At 45.8% G+C, this 24,893-nt stretch overlaps 1 protein-coding gene across 2 annotated transcripts in view; it reads left to right on the forward strand.

The window, feature by feature from the left end:
* Ppp2r2b (protein phosphatase 2 regulatory subunit Bbeta) overlaps nucleotides 1–24,893 on the forward strand; it is a 428,729-nt gene that overhangs the window by 374,173 nt on the left and 29,663 nt on the right. For both annotated transcript variants that reach the window (XM_076855947.1, XM_076855946.1), the window contains exon 7: nucleotides 10,195–10,359. In XM_076855947.1, coding sequence (XP_076712062.1) covers nucleotides 10,195–10,359 — 165 coding nt within the window. The remainder of the gene's footprint in view (nucleotides 1–10,194; nucleotides 10,360–24,893) is intronic.

Below are 24,893 nucleotides of genomic sequence, written 5' to 3' on the forward strand. Positions count from 1 at the left end.
ATAATTGATAAACAGGGACTGACACAATCATGATTACTAATTTTTTAAATATTTAGCCTGTTTTATTCATAGGCTTACCTATTATAGAAACTCTGGGAATATACATATTTTGCTTTTTTAGCTTAGTGCTTCTTATGTGCAATATTATATTAAAAGATGTCTTTTAAATTATTATTAGATGATTATTGTTGAAAGGACGAGGAAACTAGAAAAGGCAAATGTTACAGTGGTGGATTATGTTCTGTTGAATTCATTATCTGGGTCATCTCCTCAATTCTAGACTCTTCCTTCAGCTCTAGAGTTGTGTAATCTTTGCAAGACTTTGCTTTTTATGCCCTGGTTACCAGATATTTGCAGGACCTCAGGTCCAACACCTTGTGTTTAGCTCCAGTTCAGAGCAAGGCATTCCTAACCCTATGGCCCCTACTGGTGAATCCTCTCCTTCCATCCATAGCCTGTGGATCCCTGCCCATGTAACAGATCCTGGATTAAAGTGGACAGACTTTGATCTCAGTGCATAGACCATAATATCACATTTCTGGATAGGGTAAGAGGCAACCCTAGCTTTTCAATAAATGAAAATTGCTTTTGAAAATATTGCTTCTTAATGAAAACTTTTATACCCAAATTCCTTTGAATGCTTTTTCTTGGGACTAAGAATGAGTTGATCTGGATTCATTTTCAGTCCAACAGAGAAGCTAGTAAATAGACCCTGATATAGTAAAAGTACAGGCACAGCCTCAACAACTGTACAATTGAGCACCTATGTTATGACAGGTACTACACTAAGTTTGAGGATTAAAAAAAAAGGTAAAAAGAAACTTTCTGCTTTCAGAATGACATCAAATAATTGCACTATAGAGTATATAATTATAAACTGAGATGTGTTCTATAAAGGAAAGGAATCTAGTTTTATGAATGCATTTTTTTGAAACCTGCTTCAGACTAGGGAATAAATGGGCTTTGCTGGGGGAACTATTAAGATATGAAAGAGGAAGAGTATGAACTAATTTGGCAAAGACATGTGAAGAGATTTGTCCAGTGTGTGCAAAGGTCCTGTGACAGGAGGGATCATGGAAAATTAGAGAAACTCTGAGAAGTCCACCATCACTGGAGCCCAGCAGAGCATGGTATAAGCAAGGCTGGAAAGCAGAAGCCACGCCTTGTAGAAGTATATGCTCTGGGAATGAGACAGAGGGCTTTGCAAGGAAGCCAACTGAACTCCAAGGGTACTTCCTCTTTTATCTTAGTAGCCTGTGTGTACTGAGATGAAGTCCATTTGGGACTGATGCCCTTATGGAGATAATGTGTAGCTTCAACTCTTGTTCCAGCCTCTAGTGTTCCTTAGTACCATGGACAGCTGCCTCCCTTTTGATCCAATGGGATTCTGCCAGACAGGTTTTGGGGGGCATGTGGGGCTCAGTATAAATTGCTCTCCCTCATTGCTTCAGTGGCTTTCATCCAGGGGATAAAATGTACAACTCAATTTCACAAATAGGCATTCAACGTAAAATAAGGGCGTCTGTTCCAAAGACACATCCAGCACCTTCGCCTGTGCGTGCCAGGGCAGCGCACCCCTTTCCAAATTAAAAGTAGCCCTGGTGGGTTTTCCCAGACTGGGTGCCCTGCTTGTGTAGATGCCGACTCCCTACTTTGGAGGCCAGCCCTAAAGCTCTGTGGAGTAGGATCTCTTTTCCCAGAAGAAAAAAAGTCCTTGGGGCCTCATATTGTCAAGAAAGAGGGCAAGAGTCCAGCTCTGCAGACTTCACCTGGGTTCCTTGAGCTTCCTCAGAGGAGGAGAGCTTAGTAGCTGAACTGTGGATTCTGGGGTGAGATCCACTACTGGATTTGAATCCAGCTCCATCTCCTAAAAGCTGTGCAGCCTTGACAAGTTACTGGCCGTCTCTCTAACCATCAGTTTCCTCATCCGTTAACACAGACAAGGATCTGACCTAAGGCTGTTGTGAGGACTAAGGGAGGTGATCTGCGAAGTGCAAGGCAGAGCACCTGGCCCAGAACAAAGGCTCGAAGTGTGACTGTTCCTATGTGGGACATTCCCCAACCCACTTTTCTTCCTGCCATGTTGCCTGGATACTGTTCTCTCCTAAGAAAACCTCAGGCTAAATAATTCACACTACACAGGCCTGGCAACTTGGTTTGTCAATCTACTTTGCTTTTCTGCATTTAAAAAAAAAAAAAATTGCCTAGAGAAGGCTGCTAAGTCCCAAGAATGAAGTAAAGTAAAAGCCATCAGCATTTGCTGGCCATTTGTTAGGTGACTGGAGATGACATGAAAAATAGAACGACTAAAGCCCTGAAGTCATGGCCCAGTGATGGGGCAGGGTGGTGGGGGACAATCAGACTTCAGCCAAAGAGGCAGAACTAGAGAGGAGTGTGCACCCAGAGATGAAAACGAGAGGAAGGGAAGGAGACGGGGAGTGTGATGGACCTACACCCGGGGCTTTGCCCAGTAACTGTGTGGCCAGCCAAGCCATTTCAAGGGCTGCAGGATAGGAAGTGAGGAAGCGACAATCACAAACAGGCTGGAACCCCCGAGTCTTGAAATGACAGCCAGGAAGGAAGGCTTAAGGAGAAGGAAGAGCAACTGCAGACTCGGCAGCCCTTATGGAAGGCCCACGCCTCCTGCTAAATGCCTTCCAGCTGAGTAGGTCAGGCCCACCCAGAATGGCCTCCCTTCTGATTAACAACTGATCACAACTCATCTGCAGAATCCCCTCACAGCAGCACCTAGGTGAATGAGTGGTTGAATGACAGTGAGGTGTACATATGCTGCAAGATGGCCACTTCCTCCCTCTCACCCTCTGACTCTCCAGAGAATACCCCTCTTAGCCCAACCTAATCTGAAACGGGAAAGGGAAGCTCAAGGATTGTAGCTGAGCCTAACCAAGTGAACATATCACAAAGTCATCAGCATTGAGGGTAGGGACAGAAGGAGACAAACATGCAACCATACTAGGAAAGGGGACTCTAACAATTTTCTTGAGCCTTTACTAAGTATTGGGTATGTGCCAGGTACCATAACACCACCTGCAGTCGTCTTCCTTTGTCTGCACATGAGTTAATAGGGTTAAAATCATTCAAGGTGATATAACTAGTTCCAAAATTGGGGATTAAAATTCAGGCCTCTCTTATTCCAATTTACAGTAAAATCTATGTTATACTATCTGAATTATTCAGATATATAATTTGTAGGGTGGAAGTGAACTCAAGGCACTATGGATGCCCTGGACATGAAGGATCCAGAAAGAATCCAACGATGCTTCAGAATGAATGGGACATCTGAGGGCTGGGGGTGGCACTCGGTAGCAGAGCCCTTGTCTGGCATGTGCAAAGGCTTGGGCACATACAGTAAAGCAGGTGGGCGAACAAATGAGCAGGCCTTGCATTTGGAAATGTTTTTCTAAAGGTAGAATTTCAGGCTCTCTGTCCTACATGCGTAGGAAAGTCTATGGCTTACGGGACTTTAAGTGCTCCCCCAGTCACGTAGGGCGTCTCAGCCCAATGTCTTCTGAAACGCACTACGTGTTTAACATGGCATCATGTCTGTCCATCAGACCCTCAGACTGAGCCAAGCAGTCGGCAAACACCCCACGAGTGTTTGCACATTGGCTTTTGATAAGCCCTTAAGAGGACAATACTCCTTGGAGCCTCCTTTGAGATCTCTGGTGCTTATCAAGCAACATATTCCTTTCAGATGCTCAAATCTGGATACTTTGCAATCATTGCTCAAGATTCAAAGATTAAATTCCCATCTTGGTAAAGAGAAAAGACCTCGCCAGGTGGCACACACCTGTAATCCCAGCAACTCTGAGGGCTGAGGCAGGAGGATGACAAGCTGGTGGCCAGCCTAGGAGCTTATAGACCCTATCTCAAAAAATAAAAAGGACTGGGAGTGTAGCTCAGTGGTGAGCTACTGGGGAGCACCCTGGGTTAAATCCCCAGTAAAACACACACACACACACACACACACACACCCTCTCAAAGCAACTCGATATACCTTAAAAGGGAGTCTAACCTTAATATGATCAGTGTTCAAGGCCAAGATAGGGCTGTTTTCCTCCTTCAGAACTGGCTGACTTTAAGTAGGATGTGAGAAGTCTCAGCACTTTTGAACAGGTGACCTCACATAGGTAAAAGCAGGTTCCACCCTGAAGCATGGCCAAGCTTCCTAGCAGTCAGCGCTGCCTGGCCTCCTTGCTCTCCAACCTGTGATGGGTTTAGGCAGGACTTAAGAGAAAGAAGAAAGCTCATCAGTATTGACAGGCAGGTGAAGGCAGCTCCTGCAGCAGCCTACAAAGCTGATATGGATAAGCACTCTCCCTGGAGAAATGAGTTCTTCCTTCAGGAAGTGGAATTTAGTACAACGGGAAAACCACTTAACAACTTTTCTCCTTTATCCCACTTGATAATTGAAATTCTTAGAGGCTTTTGATAGGATTCTATTCATTTAAAGGCAAAGCAATTGAAACCCAGAGGGATAAAATGACTTTCCCAAGTTCTCTCAGCAAAATGGAATGAGATCAAAACTGCACTCCTTATTTCAGCCCCATTTTACTGCAATTGTAATATTAATCACAATATTATCTTCGACTTTAGAGAGGAGGCTTCTGCTGTCAACTTTCATAAAAGAGTCAAAGCCAGGGAAACTACTATTTTTTTTTACTTTTTTTTCTTTTTTTTGCTTAATAGTACCATTAATTGTAGGGATTTTAGAAAAATGAAATTAAATAACTAATAACCTCACCACCAGTTTTGCTGTATGATATATTTGCATCACAATTTAAACTTAATGCTAGCTAATTTGACCATATGAGGGAAAAGTCAAAAAATTCAAACTCTAGATTTACTCATGAACTTTCCTTCTATTCAGTCTGGGATGCAAACACGCAGATGTCCACCCTCACACAGCCACACATGCTTTCTCTGTCCCCTGCTTTATTTTTCTGCTTAGCAGTTGTATCTGTCAAATATCCTGAAATATCCTGTATGTCACATTTATTTACCTTGCTTATTGACCACATTCCCCCCAAAAATAGAGGCTCCGTAGAGCAGAAGTATTTCAGCCTGCTTTGGTCACTGCCGTATCTCCTGTGCCCAGAAAAGTGTTAGCAGGTTGTGGATTCTTCAGAATATTTATGTGGTGGATGAGTGAATTAACAGATCCCAGGGACTAAAACGTAACTTACATGCTGACTTCAGCATCTAATCACCTTACAAGACAGAGCTCTATTTTTTCCCTGTCTCTGGCTTTCAATATGAATTTTTTTAAAATGTGGCTGTGCTCAGACTGTACCTAACTTTCCTCACCTAAAATCATATATATATATAAAAATCATAGAAGTGTCTTAATTCATTCTCTATCCTAAGATACTGCTTCATTAAAGAACATGTGGAAATGGTGCTGGCAATTTAAAAAATAATAATTCATAGAACTTCCCTTATAAAACAGTCACCAGCATTTCAGGGACTTGCCTTGTAGGTCAGCATTTTTTGAGTGTAAGTTCAAATTGCAGTAAGTATGATAACACTTGAGTTAGAATTCTGCATAAGGTGGGTTTTTTGTTGTTGTTGTTGTTTGTTTTACAGGCTTGGAAATTTCACTGTCAAAACAATTTAAAGAGATAGATAAACGTTTCCTTGATCACTTCCTTATTTCTGTATTTTGATTTAGATGGCTGTCAGTCTTTTTAAATGGTGCAGTAGACTTTTTTTTTTTTTTTTTTTGGTACTGGACTGTGGAAAGCTTGGATTTCCTTAACTTGGATTAAGGAAATAACTTGTGAATGGCCTCACACTCCCCTACCTCCCTGTGGTGATCCTGTCCTTTCCCTCTCCCCACCACTGATGTAATTTATGGCTCTGGCTTCTTATTTGTTGGAAGCAGATCCCTGAAGGGGTGACCTCCCAGTGTCTTCAATTATTATTTTAAATGATGCCTCAGGCTACTGCCTGGCACAGCAGTGCCCTCACCTTCCCGCCTTCTGCCTTCCAAGCATGGAGCTCAGCTACCAAGCTGGCTGTGCCCCCTCCTGTCCTCAGAGCTGCCTCCAGAGTCCCAGCAGAGAGCCAGATTAACCCCTTTTGTTAGCAGAGGCAATTTGCCTGGGTTTAGCATTAATAAGGAGTGCCATAAGCGGTTGGGGTCAGAAAGAACATATCTGTCAAGCCCCAGGGTTAATTTAATAGCAATCTGTTGGCTGTCTGGGCTTTATATTAGCTGTGAATCCGATGTTGTATTTTGCCTTTGCCATTTAGTTCTTTGGGACAACAGGGAAATAATTTGGATAGAGTACTCCAAAGGAAAAGAGGAGAAAATTGACTGTCAGAACGCATCATTCCAGATCATACAGGGAGCCAGGCATTGCTCTCCTCCTTTCTCCCCCAGTCCCAACACAAAGGGCAAAACAACCCATGCTGACAACACATGTCTGCCTTTGCAGTAGCCTCACGGGAAAGGCCTGGGTTCCAAGGATGCAGTGTGGAATTTCCTTCTCCCTTCCCCAGGAGCCATTTGAATTTCTGACAACTAGACTCTCATGCTTCTAGAACTCACCAAGCCCTCCATTAAAAAATAAGTCAAGACATCCTTGTCAGGTTTTTGTTCGATTTCTGGTTCAAAAAATAATTATTATTATTATAGAACATAAAACTTCTGGTTGTGGGAAATGTCACCAAATTGATAAGTGATGGGCCTAAAGCAGAAGAGATGGATCTGCCCTCCTGATGAGCCAGGTACCGACTCAAGAGAGTCAGATGCTTGCAAAGGCCACTCAACAGGGAGGCAGGGTGACATTGTGGTCCAGAACTCAGGCTCCTGAGTCTCACAAACTTGGGCTGAAAGCCCAGCTCTGCCCCCTATGACTAACATGACCTTAGTGATTTATCTTAGTCACTGTGTGCTCAACTATAAAATGGGGCTGTTGATAGTCGGGACCACACGTGGTGGAGACGGGGGACGAGTAAGCGTGGGGCAGGCCCAGCACCTGGTAGATCTCACCCGATAGACCTCTCTAACAAGTTACCTTCTGGTTGATTCAATGTATTACTTTCCAAAATGTGGTTATAGACTCCTGGTTATGACTCCTTAAATTTACCATTGTGGTTGTTTGGGGTTTTTTTTGTTTGTTTGTTTGTTTGTTTTTTAAAAAAAAAAAAAAAGGAAGGTGCGTAGATCATGGTTTATGCCCTGAGCCCCAGAGAATCCAACCCAGCAAGTGAAAAGAGAGCCTCGGGCCTGGAAGGGAGAGAAGAGCCCAGAAGGCTGGGGGATGAAGGGTGGGTGAAGGCAGGCCTGATGGTTCAGGATGCGTGGAAGGAAGGACCCAGAAGCATGGCCTAATCAGATTCAGTGGGCACATCCCCCTGAGAGTGCCCCTGGGGGTGGAGGGACGTCCTTGGTGTCACGGGTGTGCCTTGGCACTTTGTTTTCACACATTCTGACTCTGGGGCTTTATTTTTAGGTGGCTGTAGCACCTCCCCTTCCTCCACAGCGCAGAGCCTTCCAGTTCAGCTTGTTTTGGAGCACTGCTGGGAGAGGTTGAGAAAGCAGACACCAGATTTTCTTTCCCTATTTTGGGAAAAGAGAAACATGCTCACTGGCGCTTTAGAGGGTATCAAGGATCTTTCTGGAGGGCGATGAAATCTGACAGCAGCTGAACACTGTCCTCTGCTTTACCCTGTGCCATGTTCTGGCCATGGAGGCCAAGGCATGGGTCAGGGTGGCCAAGAGGACATCAGAGCCACCCTCTGCAGCCTCCTCTGAACAGCACAGGCTTTTGCTCCGAGGAACATGTACTAATTGCAGTAATATTTATGACTCTGGTAGAAACAGTTGAGTTAAAAGGTAGTAGTTTGTGAATCCAGAGACCCACATGCCCTGGACACCCTGGTAATATTTGCATCTGGGTTTGATAGGGGAAACTATAGCAAAATATAATGTTAACTCAAGTCTCAAACTAATTTTAGAAAGGATGCAACAGGATGTAGAGGGGATCATGGAAGGGGAGGAGGCACAGCCAAAACAAAAAGCCATTGTTACAACAAATTGCATGTTGGAGTCATTCTCAGAACAACACAGGTGACATTGGACAGTAGGGGACTACTTTGTTAGGGCTAAAAGTATCAGCACATTTGCTTGTCCCTGTCTTGACTCTAAGATGGGGACTGTGCTCCTTGCTTAATGAAAAGCAGAGCTGACTCTCGTCCCTTCCTAGGATGGTCTGTGTCACATTACTGCTTGTTGATTCGGTGCATTGCTTTCCAGAATGTGGTATGGACACTCCTGGCTCACGCATGGTTTCACTGTAATTTTATAGATTTATTTTCACGTGTTTTATTAAATATAAACCAGCTCATGGAACTCGTAACTTTATGTACATTGGATTACTACTTAGATGAAATTGAGTAGAGAAAAAGCAAGCCCATTGAGGGCTGGGGTTGTGGCTCAGGAATAGAGTGAGCCCATTTAAGGATGAAGAAAACAATGTTAAGTAAACAAATATTACCTGGGGCTGGGGTTGTAGCTCAGTGGTTGAGTGCTTCCCTGGTATGCTTGAGGCACTGGGTTTGATCCTCAGCACCACATTAAAAAAATAAAGATATTGTGTCCATCTACAACTTAAAATATATATATATATATATATATATATATATATATATATATATATATATATATATTTTTTTTTTTTTTTAATATTACCTGATGATAAATAGATGGGGCCAAAATCATGAAGTGGTAGAATCTGGGAAAAGTGGGAATCATTTTAGTCAGCTTGGATGGGTAACGGGATCCACATCACAAGGCCAGATCTCTTGCAGGCGGTCAATGCATGAGTCCTTACAACCTCAGCGCCAGCCAGTGTTACCCAATCCCTTGGTAGGGGTGTGAAGGGATCTGTACAAACCCATTCCTTCACACATGCTGAATACCCGCCAGAAGTGTTTGTCTCCATTGAGTCACCTTCAAAAGCAGAAAGCTAAATGTTTCATTCCAACATAACAGGAATGAGGTCTTAAAAAAATAGAGGGAAAATAATTCTTTTTTTTTTTTTTATAAATATTTTCCTAATCACTTTCTTTTTTTTTTTTTTTTTTTTAAGAGAGAGGAGAGGGAGAGAGAGAGAGAGAATTTATTTATTTTATTATTTTTTTGGCAGACACAACATCTTTGTTTGTACGTGGTACTGAGGATCGAACCTGGGCTGCACGCATGCCGGGCGAGCGCGATACTGCTTGAGCCACATCCCCAGCCCCCGAAAATAATTCTTGATCAAGAAGAAAAATATTGAGAGGGGAAAAAAAAAAGATCATAAAACTAAAGAGTGTGTTTCATGGAGCCTAGATCTCACCCAACATGTATAAATGCCTTCTGATATTTAAACTCCCACCCAATCTCTAAAGCAAATCACAGCTTGGGGAGACTGGAAGGTCTGTGTATCTTAAATGAGAGAATGTTGCATAACTACGAAACAGCTCAGATTTTTATACTGGAATGAAGTCCTGGTGTTGTCACTCACTGGCCGGGTATCTGGAGGCAAGTTATTTTATACACTCAGAGCCTCCATTTCCATCCCTGGAAAAACGAGTGTAAGAAACGTGTCAATTAAAAAGTTTTGCAAGGATTAAGTGAGATAAAGTGCGTGATATGCTTTGCACAGTGAATGATCTATAGTGGGTGCTCAATAAATAGTAGCAGCTATTATTATCCACGTGGTAGTAAAACAAGGTCTCAGGAATGTCGTGGAAGAGGATTTGCAGTCTATTCCAGCTATAACTCATCAGCCCAGAAGTCTGGGTAAGGAGTCAAATAAATTAGAATTTACAGGACTAGTTTCTTAACTACTGTTATGTAAAAGAAGTCAAGTCTTTGCCACTTGGCTTGCATGAGCAGGAAACTTTGGTTATGAATGGATGTTTCCTACAAGTCAGGAAACAGGAGTCCGGAGACCTGAGTTCTAATGCTACCTCTAACTACTGGGTAACCCTGAGCCTCAATTTCAGGTGCCTGAAACCAGTGGCACCTGCTTGTTTGCTAACAGAGTCAGGAGGAAGGTCCACCTGGTGCCTAGTAAATGCTACTGTGTTACACACACGTAAGACGGTGCTATTGCTGATCCCCCTACCCTGAGATTCTGCCCACTTCTCCCGGTTCCCTCCTTGACTCGTCTGTGCCAGATATTGTGGACATTAAGCCAGCCAACATGGAGGAGCTCACAGAGGTGATCACGGCAGCTGAGTTCCACCCCCATCACTGCAACACTTTTGTGTACAGCAGCAGCAAAGGGACAATCCGGCTGTGCGACATGCGGGCATCAGCTCTGTGCGACCGGCACACCAAGTGTGAGTAGCACCTGGGGTGTGGGGGAGGGATGCAGAGTTCTGAAACCATGTGTGTCGGCTTGGGGGGGACAGGGAAGGTCTTTTATCTCATTCTCCATACGGACTGGGAGTAAAGAGACCCAAGTGTTGGCCTGACTTGAGAGTCAACTTCCCATGTGGTGTTTCAGTAAAGATAAAAACTCAGGTTCAAAACATACAGATGCAGAACCAGCCCTATTAGCAAGGGGTTTAAGTAACATTGTGGCATGATCTAAATCGTGTGTTAAGATCTTTCTTGCTGGGTATGGCACACGCCTGTAATCCTAGCGGTTTAGGAGGCTGAGGCAAGAGGATCGCAAGTTCAAAGCCAGCCTCAGTAACTTAGCAAGGCGCTAAGCAACTCAGTGAGACCCTGTCTTTAAATAAAAGATTAAAGGGCTGGGGATGTTGCTCAGTGGTTAATGCCCCTGGGTTCAATACCCAGTACAAAAAAAAAGAGAACTCTTGCTGCTTTTGAGAGAAAGGCCCCGCTAAATGGTGGCCTGGACAAGGCGGTGATGTGGTCATGAACAACAGCAGAGACTTCTAGACAGATCTTGGCAACAGAGCTAAAAGTACCTGCTGGACTATGTGGGAGGCCAGGAATATACCAAGAGTCAAGAATGGTGTCTCAGCAAGGAGCTGGTGGCTCCTTGGAGAGGTTGAGGCTATGGGAACCGGCATTCCAGAAACCCCAGTGATTCTAGTGGACAGCAGAGAAAAGTTTCAGAGAGGGTGTTAGGGTGCAGCCCAGCACACAGGTTGTCCTTGAAGTTTTCAGGGCACTGACGGACCAAAGTGGTTTCAAACTCTGTGGGAGCAGAATGCTTAGGAGCAAAAGGCTAAGACCAGATGGAAGCAGACGGAGCGGCTGACACCCACGGCCAGTGTGTGGTAGGTAGGATGGGCCTGGAGCCAGCAGGGAGCATTTCTAGAAGAGCAGCTGCTCCCCAGGGTAGAGGCACCTGGAAGGCAGAGGAAATCCACGCATGGCGAATGGCGTTGAGCTAAATAGCACCCAGGTGCTCAGAGTGCAATCTGCCACCCCCCACCTAGTGCCGCTGTCCCCTCCACTTTGCTGTGCAGAGTCAGGAGTGAAGGCCATCCTCCCCCCATGGTCCCCATCTTCAATTGCAGTTCCTGTGACAGGGGTGGTCTGTTGGTTCTCTACAGAGGATGGGAGGGAGATGGCTGTCTCCTGCTGCATTGGGTGATCTTTGCTGGTTGTCTGGCAGAGGTTTTGCATGGAGGAGCCAGTGGGGGAGGGGGAGTTGTCTGTACAGCTTGTTGATTCTGGAGTCGCACAGACCCAGCCCAAGACAGGCTTCCCTTCTGAAAAACCTGTCTTTGTCTACCTTCCCTTAACCTATCTGAGCCCAGTTTTCTCTATATAAAATGAGTAAGATAATCATGATAGCACTTCACGCATTTGCCATGGCACTGAAATGAGATAAATGTTTTAAAAATTGCTAATGAGGTATCTTATATCCCATTTTGTTTTCATGCTAAGTCTTCAAAAGTTGGCATGTGTTTTTTGTTGTTGTTTGATTTTGGTTTTGTTTTTTTACCAGTTGCTCCAATGCATAGATTGTGGCTACTATATTAGGGCAAATTTGGGTCGTTCCATCATTGAAGAAAATTCTGGAGAGTGTTGAGAACTCCTTGAGAACATGGACTATTCTATCTTATTCTCTTTGGCTTCATAGCACCTTAGACAGTGCCTGGCCCAGAATAGGGGCTTAGTAAATGCCAAGGTTGTGCTAGTGTTGACCTTTGAACAGTATACTTTCATGAGCCCACAAGGAGGAAAGTATTCAATGCAGAAAGATCCACATGTGCAAAGGTCATGGGGTATAAAACGTGTTTGTGGAAGAGCCGAGTAATTGATATGACTAGGAGAAGAGAGGCTCATGAGGAATGCCTGAGCCAGGTCATAATGGCAGTGTTAACAACAATGATAAAATGGAATATTTTGGCCAAAACCAATAAATACCTATCAAAGCAAGCAGGGATCAAAATTAGATTTTAGAGAAGTTATTTGGGTAGAAGGCAGAAAGATGCAGGTTGAATTCTGACTGGAAAAATAAAGAGACAAAGATATGTGTTAAGAAGACATGGTAATCTCAGCAACTTGAAAGGTTGAGGCAGAAGTATCATAAGTTCAAGTTCAGCCTCAGCAACTTGGCGAGACCATCTCAAAATTTTAAAAAGGGGGGCAGGGGTCACTGGGGTTGTAGCTCAGCAGTAGAGCACTTGCCTGGCACATACCAGGTCCTGGGTTTGAGCCTCAGTACCACATAAAAATAAGTAAATAAAATAAAGGTATTGTGTCCAACTACAACTAAAAAATAAATATTTAAGATAATAAATTAAATAAAAAGGACCGGGGATGTAGTTCAGTGGTACATCACCTCTGGGACCAGGTACAGTGGCACATGTCTGTAATCCCAGTGACTTGGGAGGCTGAGGCAAGTTCAAAGCCAGTCTCGGCAACATAGGGAGGCACTGTCTCTAAATAAAATGTTTTAAAATGGCTCAGTGGTCAAGCACCCCGGGTTTAATCCCCAGTACCAAAAATAATTAATTACACAAATCATCTGGGGTTTAATTCTCAGTACCAAGAAGAAGAGGAGCAGAGGGAGGAGAGAAGGAGGGGAGGAGAAGAAGATACTGCACTGTTGAATTTTGGCTCACATTCTTCGTTGGGAGAGAAGGCTGTCCTATGCATTATGGGATTTAACAGCATCCCTGTCCTTAGCTACTAGAAATTCAGCCCAGTTGTGATAGCCAAAAATGTCTCCAGACCTTGACGCCTTTGTGGGGGAATTGCTCCCAGTTGAGAGCCGCTGACTAGACCAAGGTTCATTTGGTCAGTGCTTCCGCATGACAGCCATGGATCTCTGATGTGCTCACTACTCTGAAGAACTCTGATGGGGCCGGGGATAGGGCTCAGTAATAGAGGGCTTGCCTAGTGTGCCCAAGGCCTGGGTTCAATCCCCAGCAGCACTGGGGTGGGGGGCGGGGGCGGGGGACAGACTAGTGCAACAGAAAGGTAAGACTTATCTCCTATCCTCAAGAATTTAAAATCTGTCCAAGGAAAGAAGATATGCCCAGGCGACCTCTCAGGCAATGTGCAAGGCCGTGTGTGCCTTCCTACCCCCATGGATAGTGGAGACGATTCATGTTTGGATGTTCAGAGGAAGGTGGGATGATTGAGACAGACCTCACGGGGAACGCAGAAGTGGAACAGTTGAGTGTGGAAGTCCAAGTAGGATTTGGTTTTGTGTGGACGGGAAGAAGAGGGCTTTAGACTAGGGGTGCAGGATGAGCAGAACTCTGAGGTCACTGAGGACATGGAACTTCTAGACAGGAAGAAGTGTCAGCCTCTGGGGAAGGAGATGTCAGTTAACGAGGTCAAATAGGGATGCTGGTTCCTAGCAAGTTGGTCCTTGAAGATAAGAGTCAAAGTTTATGCTCTCACCAGCTTGTATCATCAGCAATTCAGGAGGCTGAGGCAGAAGGATGGTGAGTTCAAAGTCAGTCTTGGCAAAAGTGAGGCACTAAGCAAGTCGGTGAGACCCTGTCTCTAAATAAAACACAAAACAAGGCTAGGGATGTGGCTCAGTGGTTGAGTGCTCCTGAGTTCAATCCCCAGTACCCCACCCCCTCAAAAAAATTTTTTTGAATTTTATGCTCTCAGGTATTCTTTCATTCATTCATTGAGTACATACTTAATGCTGGCTCTTTTGGTAGTCAGCTTCTATTTTAGTCAGCTTTTTCACTGCTGTGACTAAAGACCTGACAAGAACAGTTGTAAAGGAGGAAAGATTTATTCAGGGGCTCACGGTTTTAGAGGTCTCTGTCCATAGACAGCCAACTCCATTCTTCAGGGCTCAAGGGGAGGCAGAACATTATGGCAGAAGAATGTGGCAGAAGAAAGCACCTCACATGGTGATCAGAGAGCTGAGAGAGAGAGACTTCATCAGCCATATCAAAATTCATACCCCAAAGTCACACCCACAATGTCCCACGTTTTCCAGCCACACCCTGTCTACCTTCAGTTACCACTCAGTTAATACCATGAGAGGATTAATTCAAAGATTGGGTTGAGGTTCTCATAATCCGATCATTTCACCTCTGAATCTTGTTGCACTGTCTCATACATGAGATTTTGAGGGACACCTCACATCCAAACCATAACACCCTCCTTCTTAAACTTTTCCTCCAAGTACAGCTAGTTCCCATAGGTCCAGGCCATAAGCCCTGCTATGGAAGAAGGTCTACTGTATTCATTACCCAGCTTCCCACCTCTGTGGTTGCTGTGGGGACCTGGCATCTCATCAGAGGCCAACATCAAATGCCTGACAAAGACCAGTGATCCAGGAGGAGGTGCTCCCCACACAGATTTTCTTTTAAGTCTTATTTTTGTACCTGAACTTTCATGTGAGGTTTGAATATTGCCCCCATCAAAATCTGCTTTCAAGCTGAGCACAGTGGCACACGCCTGTAATCCCAGCAGCTCAGAGGCTGAGGCAGAAGGATCACAAGTTCAAAGCCAGCCTTAGCAAAAGCAAGGGAACTAAGCAACTAACTCATTGAGACCCTGTCTCTAAATAAAATACAAAACAGGGCTGGGGGGTGCAGCTCAGTGGCTGGGTGCCCCTGAGTTCAATCCTTGGTATCTGACCCCCCTCCCAAAAAAAAACTATTTTCAATTTAATAATCCACCTACCTTTAAATTTCAAGCAAAATTGGTGTCTGAAAAATGCAGCATTTATCCTGTGGCTTCCTGTACTGCTGGTGCATCCCTCACGCCCTACTGCCTCTTTGACCCCAAGGATACAGACATGCGTGCCAGTGTGAGCACAGATCCTGGTATGTGGGGAGTGATTTGAGATCATTTAGCTGAAAGCAGAGTTCATTGAATTCATGTTTTATGGAAAAATACAAATTCACAGTATTGGGAAGAAAAAGCAGGAGAGTTGGTAGGGTTTGCTTTAGTTTCAATCAAGGCAAATCCCTAACCTAGACCAGCATGGTGGCTATGGAAATTGAAAGAAAGGGAAGGGATAAAAGAACATCCCTTAAAATACCTGTGTGTGCTGCAAGTGATGTCAGAGGCTGGCTCTCATCACACATGGATGTGACATCAGTGGCTCAGTGTCATTCCCCTCCAGAGAGTAACCTGTCTGGGGACAAGAACTGAATCTGCCTGGCTAATATCACATTGCCAATGCTTGGCCCATAAACAGGTAATCAGTAAATACTTGGTCAATAAACAACTGTGTGCCTACAGTTCCCATAAATGCCACATGAGAACCAGGACTAACGGGAAGCTGCACTGGGAGATGGTGAGACATTAGGGGACAGTTTGGGACACGCTGAGTGGAAGGTGACATGAGGTGACCACAGAGGTAGCTCCTCTCTGGTAACTGAAGGCAGGACTGGACTGGGGAAGGGCCACTGACCTGGAGGGACACCAGAGAGGGCACAGGATGGCTTGGTGTCCCCGCAGCCTAGCAAGGCAGACATTAGCCCAAACATTGGGGTCAGAAGGATTGTGCAAATTCCAAATATTAGGGAATAAGCCGAGCAGTGTGCTTGACGAACAGTGAGCTCAAGATGGAAAAAGGATCAGACCTTAGAAGATCTGGGGAACAAACAAGAATGGTTGACAGCAGGAGTTCAACTGAGTTACGTCGTGTGGGTGGGACCTCAGACAAGGCATTCATCCTTCTGAACCCCGGGTCCTCAAGTGAAAGTGCAAGCACTAAAGGATGGCGTCACAGGGCTACTTGTGCACAAGAGATAGATGTCATCATGGGTGTAAGCTCCCAGCCCTCTGCTGGGGTTAGTATATCACAGTTATCCCTCCTGAACCCCCTGTTCCATGTCTGCAGTTGTAAGGTGCTTGGAACTGCTTCCCTTTTGCCAGACATGTGAAGCCCATTGTTCACTTATTTAATATTTGTTGAGCACATACTATGTGCCGGTTACTGTATCAGACTCTGGAGACACAGTGATGAGCAAAAACAGAGGTTGTTTTGTCTCTCCAGGAGCCCACTAACTTAGTCAAGATTCTCCAGAGAAATAGGGCCAATAGGGCAGGTGTGAGTGTATGTGTGTGGGTGTGTGTGTAAAGAGATTTATAAGGAGTTGGCTCACTTGATTATGAAAACAGGCAAGTCCCAAGATGTGCAGTCAGCAAGGTGAAGACTCGGAGCCAGTGGTGGAATTACACCCAGGAGACCATCAGGGTGAAGACCCAGGAGAAACCAGAGTTTCAGTTTAGGTCCAAAGCAAAGGTGAAGGTGTCCTGGCTCCAGGGCAGTCAGCAGAGGCTTCCCTCTTAATTGCAGGAAGTCAGCCTCTGTATTCCATTGCGGCCTTGTGCTGACTGAGGTCCATCCATGTTAGGGAGGGCAATTACTTTACTCACTCTATAAATTTAAATGTCATAGTTATCCAAAGCACCCTTACGGAGACACCCTGAGAGTTCAACCAAAGACCTGGGCGCCATTTGATTGACACATAAAATGAACCACCCTGTCTGAGGAATAAAGACCCATTCATTAGATGAATCATCAGCAACTATGGCATGGCAACTGTAGTAAGGGACAGGAAAGAGAAGCAGGCGGTGCTCCGAGGGGGGTGTGATAAGTCTGCACAGGCAGCCACTGCTGAGCTGAGATCCAAAGACCAGGATGTGGGGAAAGAACTGGGAGGAGCCATCCAGGCTCTTGGAAGCAGGAGTCCACTCAGGACACACACAGGGACCCCAGGACCTGCTCCTGCCTCCATCCTGGGCCCCCCAAGCAAAGGACGATCCCCAGGGGAGACCCAAGAGCTAGCCAGTGGCCTGCAGGCCTCAGGCAAGCCCTTCCTCCCCACACCCCATGCGCACAGCCGCAGAGCCCTGAATTGCCAGCCAGGAGCTAATCTAATTAAGAAGCAAACGAAATTCATTTTCCCCCTGACTCTTCCAAAGTGCCGGCCTTCTCCTTCGCTGCAGATCTCCCTTTGTTTTGCTGCTGCTGCAGCCCCCAGTTCCTGCCAGCTGGGAAAACAACTTCAATCTGACCTCTCGCCTGACATTTCATATTGATTTTCTCCATCCTCCTCAAACACCAGCCGACAGTGGGCCGCGCTGCAGCCGAGGTGCGCGAACCGAGACAGTTCATCAGAGTTCAAGACGAGCAGCAACATTGGCTTTCGGAGATGAGCTCTGAGAAGGAGGGTATTTAATAACCGTCGGCGTTTAATCAGAATGCTGGGGGAAACCGTGTCATCAGAGCTGCATATATTAATTTCCATATGTCCCCCTCTCTGCACACTCAGCAGGGGTTGGAAGGGGTGATTCGTTCTCTCCCTCGCCTATTTTCTATTTTTTTTTTTTTCCTACTGCTTCTGGCGGTAGTGACAGGGCTGCATTTGCAGTTTGAGATGCCTGAAACAATGGGGTACTGATGGCAGCCGCCCCCAGCTAGTCAAGCTTTTCCCTTCCCATGTGTGAGCACTGGAGGTGGGGTGAAGGAACTGGCCAGATGTGATGAATGATAACCTAAAAAATGAAAGCAAACTTATATCTTGAATTCCCATGAATCTGGTTTCTGCCTACCTCTCCAATCTCAATTCATCTGTAGCCTGGGAACACTGGCTTGCTTACAGCACCTCCAGCACACTTAGCCCTTTTCCTGCCTCAGGCCCTTTGCACAGGCCCTTCTTCTGCCAGGAATGCTTTTCTCCCATGGCTCACTTAGCAATGTGCCTAATGTGGAATTGGGCTTCACAGACCATCTGTGGTAAAAAGGCAAGCAGATGGTGCAAGACAGATGAAGGAAGGTGTATTAGTTTACCAGGGCTGATATAACAAAGTGCCACAGACTTGGTGGCTTAAGCAACAAAAGTGCATTGTCTCACAGTTCTCAAAAAGATCAGCAGAGTAGTTCTTTCTAAGGACTGAAGAGAAGGGCCTCGCTCCTGGGCTTATAAAGTGCCGTCTTCCCCTACTCCCGCCCTCCCACCTTGATATCTTTTTTTTTTATACCTTTGTTTTACTTATTTATCTTTATGTGGTGCTGAGGATCGAACCCAGCACCTTGCACATGCTAGGTGAGTGCGCTACCGCTGAGCCACAACCCCAGCCCCAAACACCCTGATATCTTTACAGCATTTTTCCTCTGAATGCCTGAGTCGAAACTGCCTTTCTTGTTAAGAATACTAGTCATACTGGATTGGGACCCACCATAATAACCTCATTTTAATTCCCACTTTTAAGGACATTTCTCCAAAAACTCCATTCTAAGGTCCCCGGGGTAACAAGGACTTCAAACTTATGAATTGGGGTAAGGCACAATTCAACCTGTGAGAGAAGGAAAGACAGGGAATTGATCACACACTCCAGCCCTGGAGCTGACGCCAGGGTCTGCTCGGGTTCCCTCGCTGCAGGGTGCCAAGGCTGTCTCCAGGTTTTAACGGTGGCAAGAAATGTGGACACAGGCTGTCACACTGAGTGTGGCTCTTGTCAAGGGCGGTGGGGAAACCTAGACAGAGGACCAAAGGACAGGGTGATCTTGGGTCTCTACAGTTCCCCGAGGGCTGTGTGATTCAGAAGGAGGAGACCCGGTGCTTTCCATGGTGCTGAAAGTTTGTCAAAACAAAGAGGATTTTCAATGCCTCTAGATTCTATGGGGAGCTCAGAAGTCTGTTCTCTACTCCAAAGTTGCCCCTGAGTGAGGAGGGTCCTTAATGGGTGGCGTTTGTTTTAGCCACACAACAGACAAGAAGCGGGTAAACGCACAAAGGGGACTTGGAATAGAAAAAATGGGTACCTTGAAGAGACCTCCTTGCAAAGGAACTGAGGACCCAGTTTAAGAAGAGAACAAGTGGGAGTTGCTTATGATAAATGTCACACCAGGGTGCAGTTACGGATGCCCCCTGCAGGAAGTGTGTGGAGGTGGACAAAGACGTCGGGGACTAGGTGGAAGGAATGAAGTCAAAGGCTATGAACTATGGACAGCGTCTCCGGGTCCCAGATGCCCTGCAAGGTTGCAGTTTCACTTGTGTAATTTGGAGAGAGTTGGTGGACACCAGGAGAGCCCCACCTGGCGCCTTAGCTCTGTAACAGATCATCAGGAAAGCTCAGCACTCCCTGCACACCCTCGCAGCACCTGTCTCCATCACGGGGAGGACCATCCCAGTGCTGTGTGCCTCCTACCCACAGCCTAGGACATTGGTGCTTCCTTTGTCTCCTTCCTCTGAACTAAAGGGCAATAGTGAGTGAATTCAGAGACTGGGCCACAGCAGAGGAGGAAAACCAAGGTGGTGTCTACTCCCAGCCTCTGTCTAATGCCCACATAAGTGATCTTGAACAGGTGGATTAACGTTCTGTGCCTCAGTTTACTCACCTGCAAAAACAACTAGTGGCAGTACTTACCTTATAAGGTGCTTGTAAGAATTAAACACAGTAACACTCCTGAAGCCTTGGGCTAGCACCTGACGTGTAAGCATGGTGTGAGTTGTAGCTGGAATGACGTCTCCCTTTCCTACCACGTGTCAATGGAGGGTGAAACCAGGAGCAGCAGCAACATTCACAGCCGTAATCACAGCAAGCTTGACTGATATTTCACCAAGTGCAGGAAGCAAGCCAAACACACACGTTGAGCTCATTTAATCCTCATGCCAGCCTTATGAGGTATATAGTATAATTGTTCACAACCTGCCCAATCTGATATCAGGGAGAATGATACACTATGGCCATCAGAGAGCAGAGACAAAGCTGGGTGTGATGCAGACCTGTGGCTCTTCAGCAGGAAGAGTTTCCCAAGCCAAGCACAGTGGGAGTCACTTTTTCAAGTCAAGACTTACTGAACCACCCGCGGGGTCCTGCCTTCAAGGAGCTTCCATTCTGTGGGGGAGGGAGGAGAATAAATATATTTACTTGTACATGTAATTTCAGGCAGTTGTTGAAGATATAAGAAAATCAGCTCCTGGCTGGAGCTGTTGTCAGAGGGTAGAAGGAGGAAAGGTTTTGAACTGAGACCTGAAACATCGGAAAGATTCAGAGAGCAAGCTACTAAGTGTGACGGTCCTAACACGGGAACAACTTCCTGTGTTCAAATGGAACAAAGATCCATGGGTAGGGACAGGCAGGCGGAGAGAGAGTGCACAAAAGGGGGTGGTGCTGGAGCCTCTGTGGGCGGAGACAGAGCCCCCAGTTTCGTTCTAAGGGAGATGGGAAGCCAGGCGCAGCTTAAAGCCGGGAAGTGAATCCTGTGATGCGCTACCTGACATTTTGGTGAATGAGGGGATCCTGTAAGAGTATATCACCAAGTCACATATTAGCCAGTACTGAAAAAAAAAAGTAGGGGTGAGGAACAGAAAGCCCAGAAGCTGGGAGACCAATTAGGAGGCTCTTTCCACAGCCTGGAGGAGAAATGGAAGTGACTGTGATCAGGTAGGGGACAGTGGAGCTGTGCAAGGGGCAGATTTGATTCACAAGGTAAGGCCGTGAGGACTTGCTGAAGATTGGACATGGAGAAGCATTAGAGAGGGAGGAATCTGAGGTCAGTCTTAGGTTGGGGGACATAAGGAGTCGGGAGAAAGAACAGGTTTGGCTTAGAAAGATCAAGTATTCTCCTTAGGATGTTTCCAAATTGAGACAGCCATGATTCATCCAATTAGAAAGTTCTGATACATAAGTTTGGAAGTTAGGGGGTAAATCTAGGCTGGAAGTTCAATTGAGGAGTCAAGAAGCATATCATGGTATTTAAGACCATGAGGATAAAGTGGTGTCACTTATGGAGCAGAGTGTGTTTGGAAAAAGCAGGAGCCCTGACTAGGCACAGAGAGGGGAAGAAACTTGGCCCAGGCCACAGTGCAGGAGCTGGGATTCAGATCCACATCTTTCTGCTTCCAGGAGAAGAATCCATTACTCTCCTGGTATTTGGCAGGAGAAAGAGCAGAATCTTTTTAAAACATCCAGCAAGATAATTTCAGGACCTTCAATTTATAATCCCCATCAACTGGATCCCCCCAGCCTGACCACGCCCAGTTGCAGCATTAACACAGATTTTTCGCAGAACATAAGATCCATTCTCACTCTCACCCTCGTCTCCAAATTTAACTGCCAAGCCCTGATTCTGTGAGCCACTAGATCCCTTCATAAACCTGCGGCTCGTTCCCTGGGTCTCCAATGGAATGTGTCCAAAGACATCAGCTGAGGCTGCAGCTGCAGTGCATCGGAAAGCCTGCAAGGGTTGGCACAGGTTCCGAAAGGGGTTCGGTATCGATCTGGGGCATAATTAACAGTGTTTATTGCAGGGGAGCTTGGTTAGGTTAAAAAGACAAGGCCCTTTATTAAAATGCTTTTGTCTGATGACAGCATCACAAACACACACAAACACACCCCCGACCCTGGAGAAAAGCCAAACAAAATCTTGCTTTATGGAGATATCTCTCTCTCTCTCTCCCTCTCCCCCCCTCCCCCCCCCTCTCACTCACACACACACACACACACACACACACACACACACACACTATCTGAAGGTTCTCTACCCTATTCGAGCTTAACAACAGAGTAGGCAAAGCTCAAGCCATGACAAAAATAGAATCCCTTCCCGCTTCTTTATCTTCATTTCCATTTTTGATTAATTTAACCAGTTCTGTCAATTACTCATCCTGGTGACTCCAGTTGAGTGGATTTTCCTAAGAACTAGAAGCCTTATTAATTTTGGAGGCGAGTGTCATTCATTAGCAGTTGACGTCTTCCCAGACCCTGCCCTCTCCTCCACCTGGGGTCTCAGATGGGACGCAGGGCAGGCTGAACGTGGCACACGCACAAGGCTGCAGTTCCTGAGACACAAGGGCAGAGGTTGGCTGTGAGGTTATGGGTGACTCTGGCCTTGGGACATGGCTCAAGTCCAGCTTACCTGTCAGCATTGTCCATGACAAGCCGTCACTGACAAAGCAGTCACAGGCACCAGTGAGCATCCTGAATTTGCACTTCAGGAGAACCGGAAAGGAGGGCCTTCCTGTGAGGCATTGTCCCCAGCAAGGGCTCTGGCCAACACGGGTTAGATCTTAAGATGGCCCATTCCTTCCTGCCAGAGGCAAAGCCAGGAAGTTCAGCTCCTCCTCTATTAGTTTCCTGTGACTTCTGTAACACATTAACACAAAGTTGGTGGCTTAAAACAACACACACCTGTTGTCTTGCAATACTGAGGGGCAGGAGTCCACCATGGATCTGACTGGCTAAAATCAAGCTGTCCTCCCTCCTGAAGACTATAGGGGAGGTTCTGTTTGGGTTTTCCAACTTCCCTGGGTCAGTGACCTTCCTCCATCTTCAAAGCAGCAACAGCAAGACGAGTCCTTCTTTTGGGCCGTCCCTCTGACCTGCTCTCCTGCCTCCCTCTTCCACTTTTAAGGGCCCTTTGATTACATGAGGCCCACCCAGGAAATACAGAATAATCTTTTAAGATCAGATCACTAGCAATCACAATCCCATCCACATCTTAATTTCTCTCTGTCCTGGAAGGATGTGGACATCTCTGGGAGCCATTATTCTGCCAGAGATTCTTCAGGTCTCAGTGGAGGCACGTTCCCCAGGAAGACTGCAGATGCAGGGACTCTGAATCTGGACAGCTTGAAGGTCAGGAAAGGTCGGCCAGCAGAGCCAGCTTGGTGTTGTGTGAGGGCACAGTGGGAGGAGTAGACCAGAGCCCAGCTTGCATGAGGAGCTTCATTCAGGGCCAACCCTTGCCCAACCCCAGGCCAGTCACACTGTACTCTGTGCAGATGACTTGGTACTGAGGCAAGCAACGGCCCTAAAAGCAATGGTGAGGAGTACAGGGGAAACATAGAGGGCTGTGTAAAGGAGTAGAGGAATCAGTCGTTTCAAATATATCACTCTATTTAAGCATGAGGAGGAAGAATGAATGCTGGGAGAAGAATGATAAATCCCTAGAAATGAGACAGTGGAAGGGGTGAACGGGATGGATCTAGGCCCAGCTTTGAGTGCAGTTTAAAAACTGAATGTGGAGGGTGAGGTAAAGAACCAAGGATAACTCCCAGTTTGGGGCCCGAGCACAGGCCTCCAGGAAGGAGCCTTTGATTGATTTGGCAAAGATGAAAGAACAATTTGAAGAAGAAATTCATGAATTTTTAAGGACTGAAAATTCATGTTAGAATTTCCTGGTGGGATTACAAATTGGTGCAGCCACTCTGGAAAGCAAAATGGAGATTCCCCAAAATGGAACCACCAATTGACTCAGTTATCCCACTCTTTGGTCTATACCCAAAGGACTTAAAATCAGCATACTCTGGTGACATGGCCACATCAATGTTCATAGCAGCTCAATTAACAATAGCTAAACTATGGAACCAACCTAGGTGTCCTTCAACAAATGAATGGATAAAGAAAATGTGGTATATATACACAATGGAATATTGCTCGGCCATAAAGAAGCATGAAATCATGGCATTTGCTGGTAAATGGGTGGACCTGGAGACTATCATGCTAAGTGAAATAAGCCAATCCCAAAAGGCCAAATGTTCTGATATGCAGATGCTGACTCACAACAGGTAGTGGGGAGGGAGGAGTGGAAGTTCACCAGATTGGATGGGAGGAAAGAGAGGGGAGATGGGAATAGGAAAGACAGTAGAACGATTCAGACATAACTTTCCCATGTTCATATATGAATTACACAACCAGTGAAACTCCACATCATGTACAACCACAAGAATGGGAAGTTATACTCCATGTATGTATCATATGTCAAAATACATTCTACTGTCATGATTAACTAAAATCTTTTAAAAATCTCACATCAGAAAGAAAGCGTTAAGAGACTACATCGATACTTTTGCTACTTAAACCCTCTCCCATTGAAAGGGCATCTTCTCATCCTTTTATCTTCATTGCTCCTATGAAAACCCTGCAAGTTCACGGTGTGTCTGTTTTGTTGTTGTTGTTGTTGGGGAGGGGGGTTAGCCACTGAGGAAATCAAGTCTCAGATTGTCTAAAACACTGACAGAGCCTGGGTATATTTCTTACTTTATATAATGAAAGCCACGCCCCCCCCCACCCACACACACACACTCTGTGCTCACGTGGCACCTTTTGATGAGAAGGGAAGGGGGCCTCTCTCACATGTGCAATTGACCCATGTTTATCTGCTAATTCAAGCCCCCAGTGCCGTTCACATAACTCTATTTGACAGCTCCGGAGGTGGCATCCGTAACTGAATGGCAAGATCCGCTGTCCACTCCAGCAGCTTTCAGGCCCAGCAGCCAAGTCCCTTTATCTGCTGAATGACTCGGAGCACCTGCTGGCCTCCTGAGGCCATCCCACACAGACAGAGGCAGCCGAGGGCAGGGGATGCTCCTAATGACACTTGCTTTTATCTTCTCTTATATCTGTAACCTGAACATAAGGATTTAAATAGGATTTATCTCACATATGGGCATCCTTAATCCTGGGGTCAGCTAGTACATCTTGAAATTTTGATGTCATTTGA

The sequence above is a fragment of the Callospermophilus lateralis genome, chromosome 5 (assembly GCF_048772815.1).
Source record: "Callospermophilus lateralis isolate mCalLat2 chromosome 5, mCalLat2.hap1, whole genome shotgun sequence".
Taxonomy (NCBI): Eukaryota; Metazoa; Chordata; class Mammalia; order Rodentia; family Sciuridae; genus Callospermophilus; species Callospermophilus lateralis.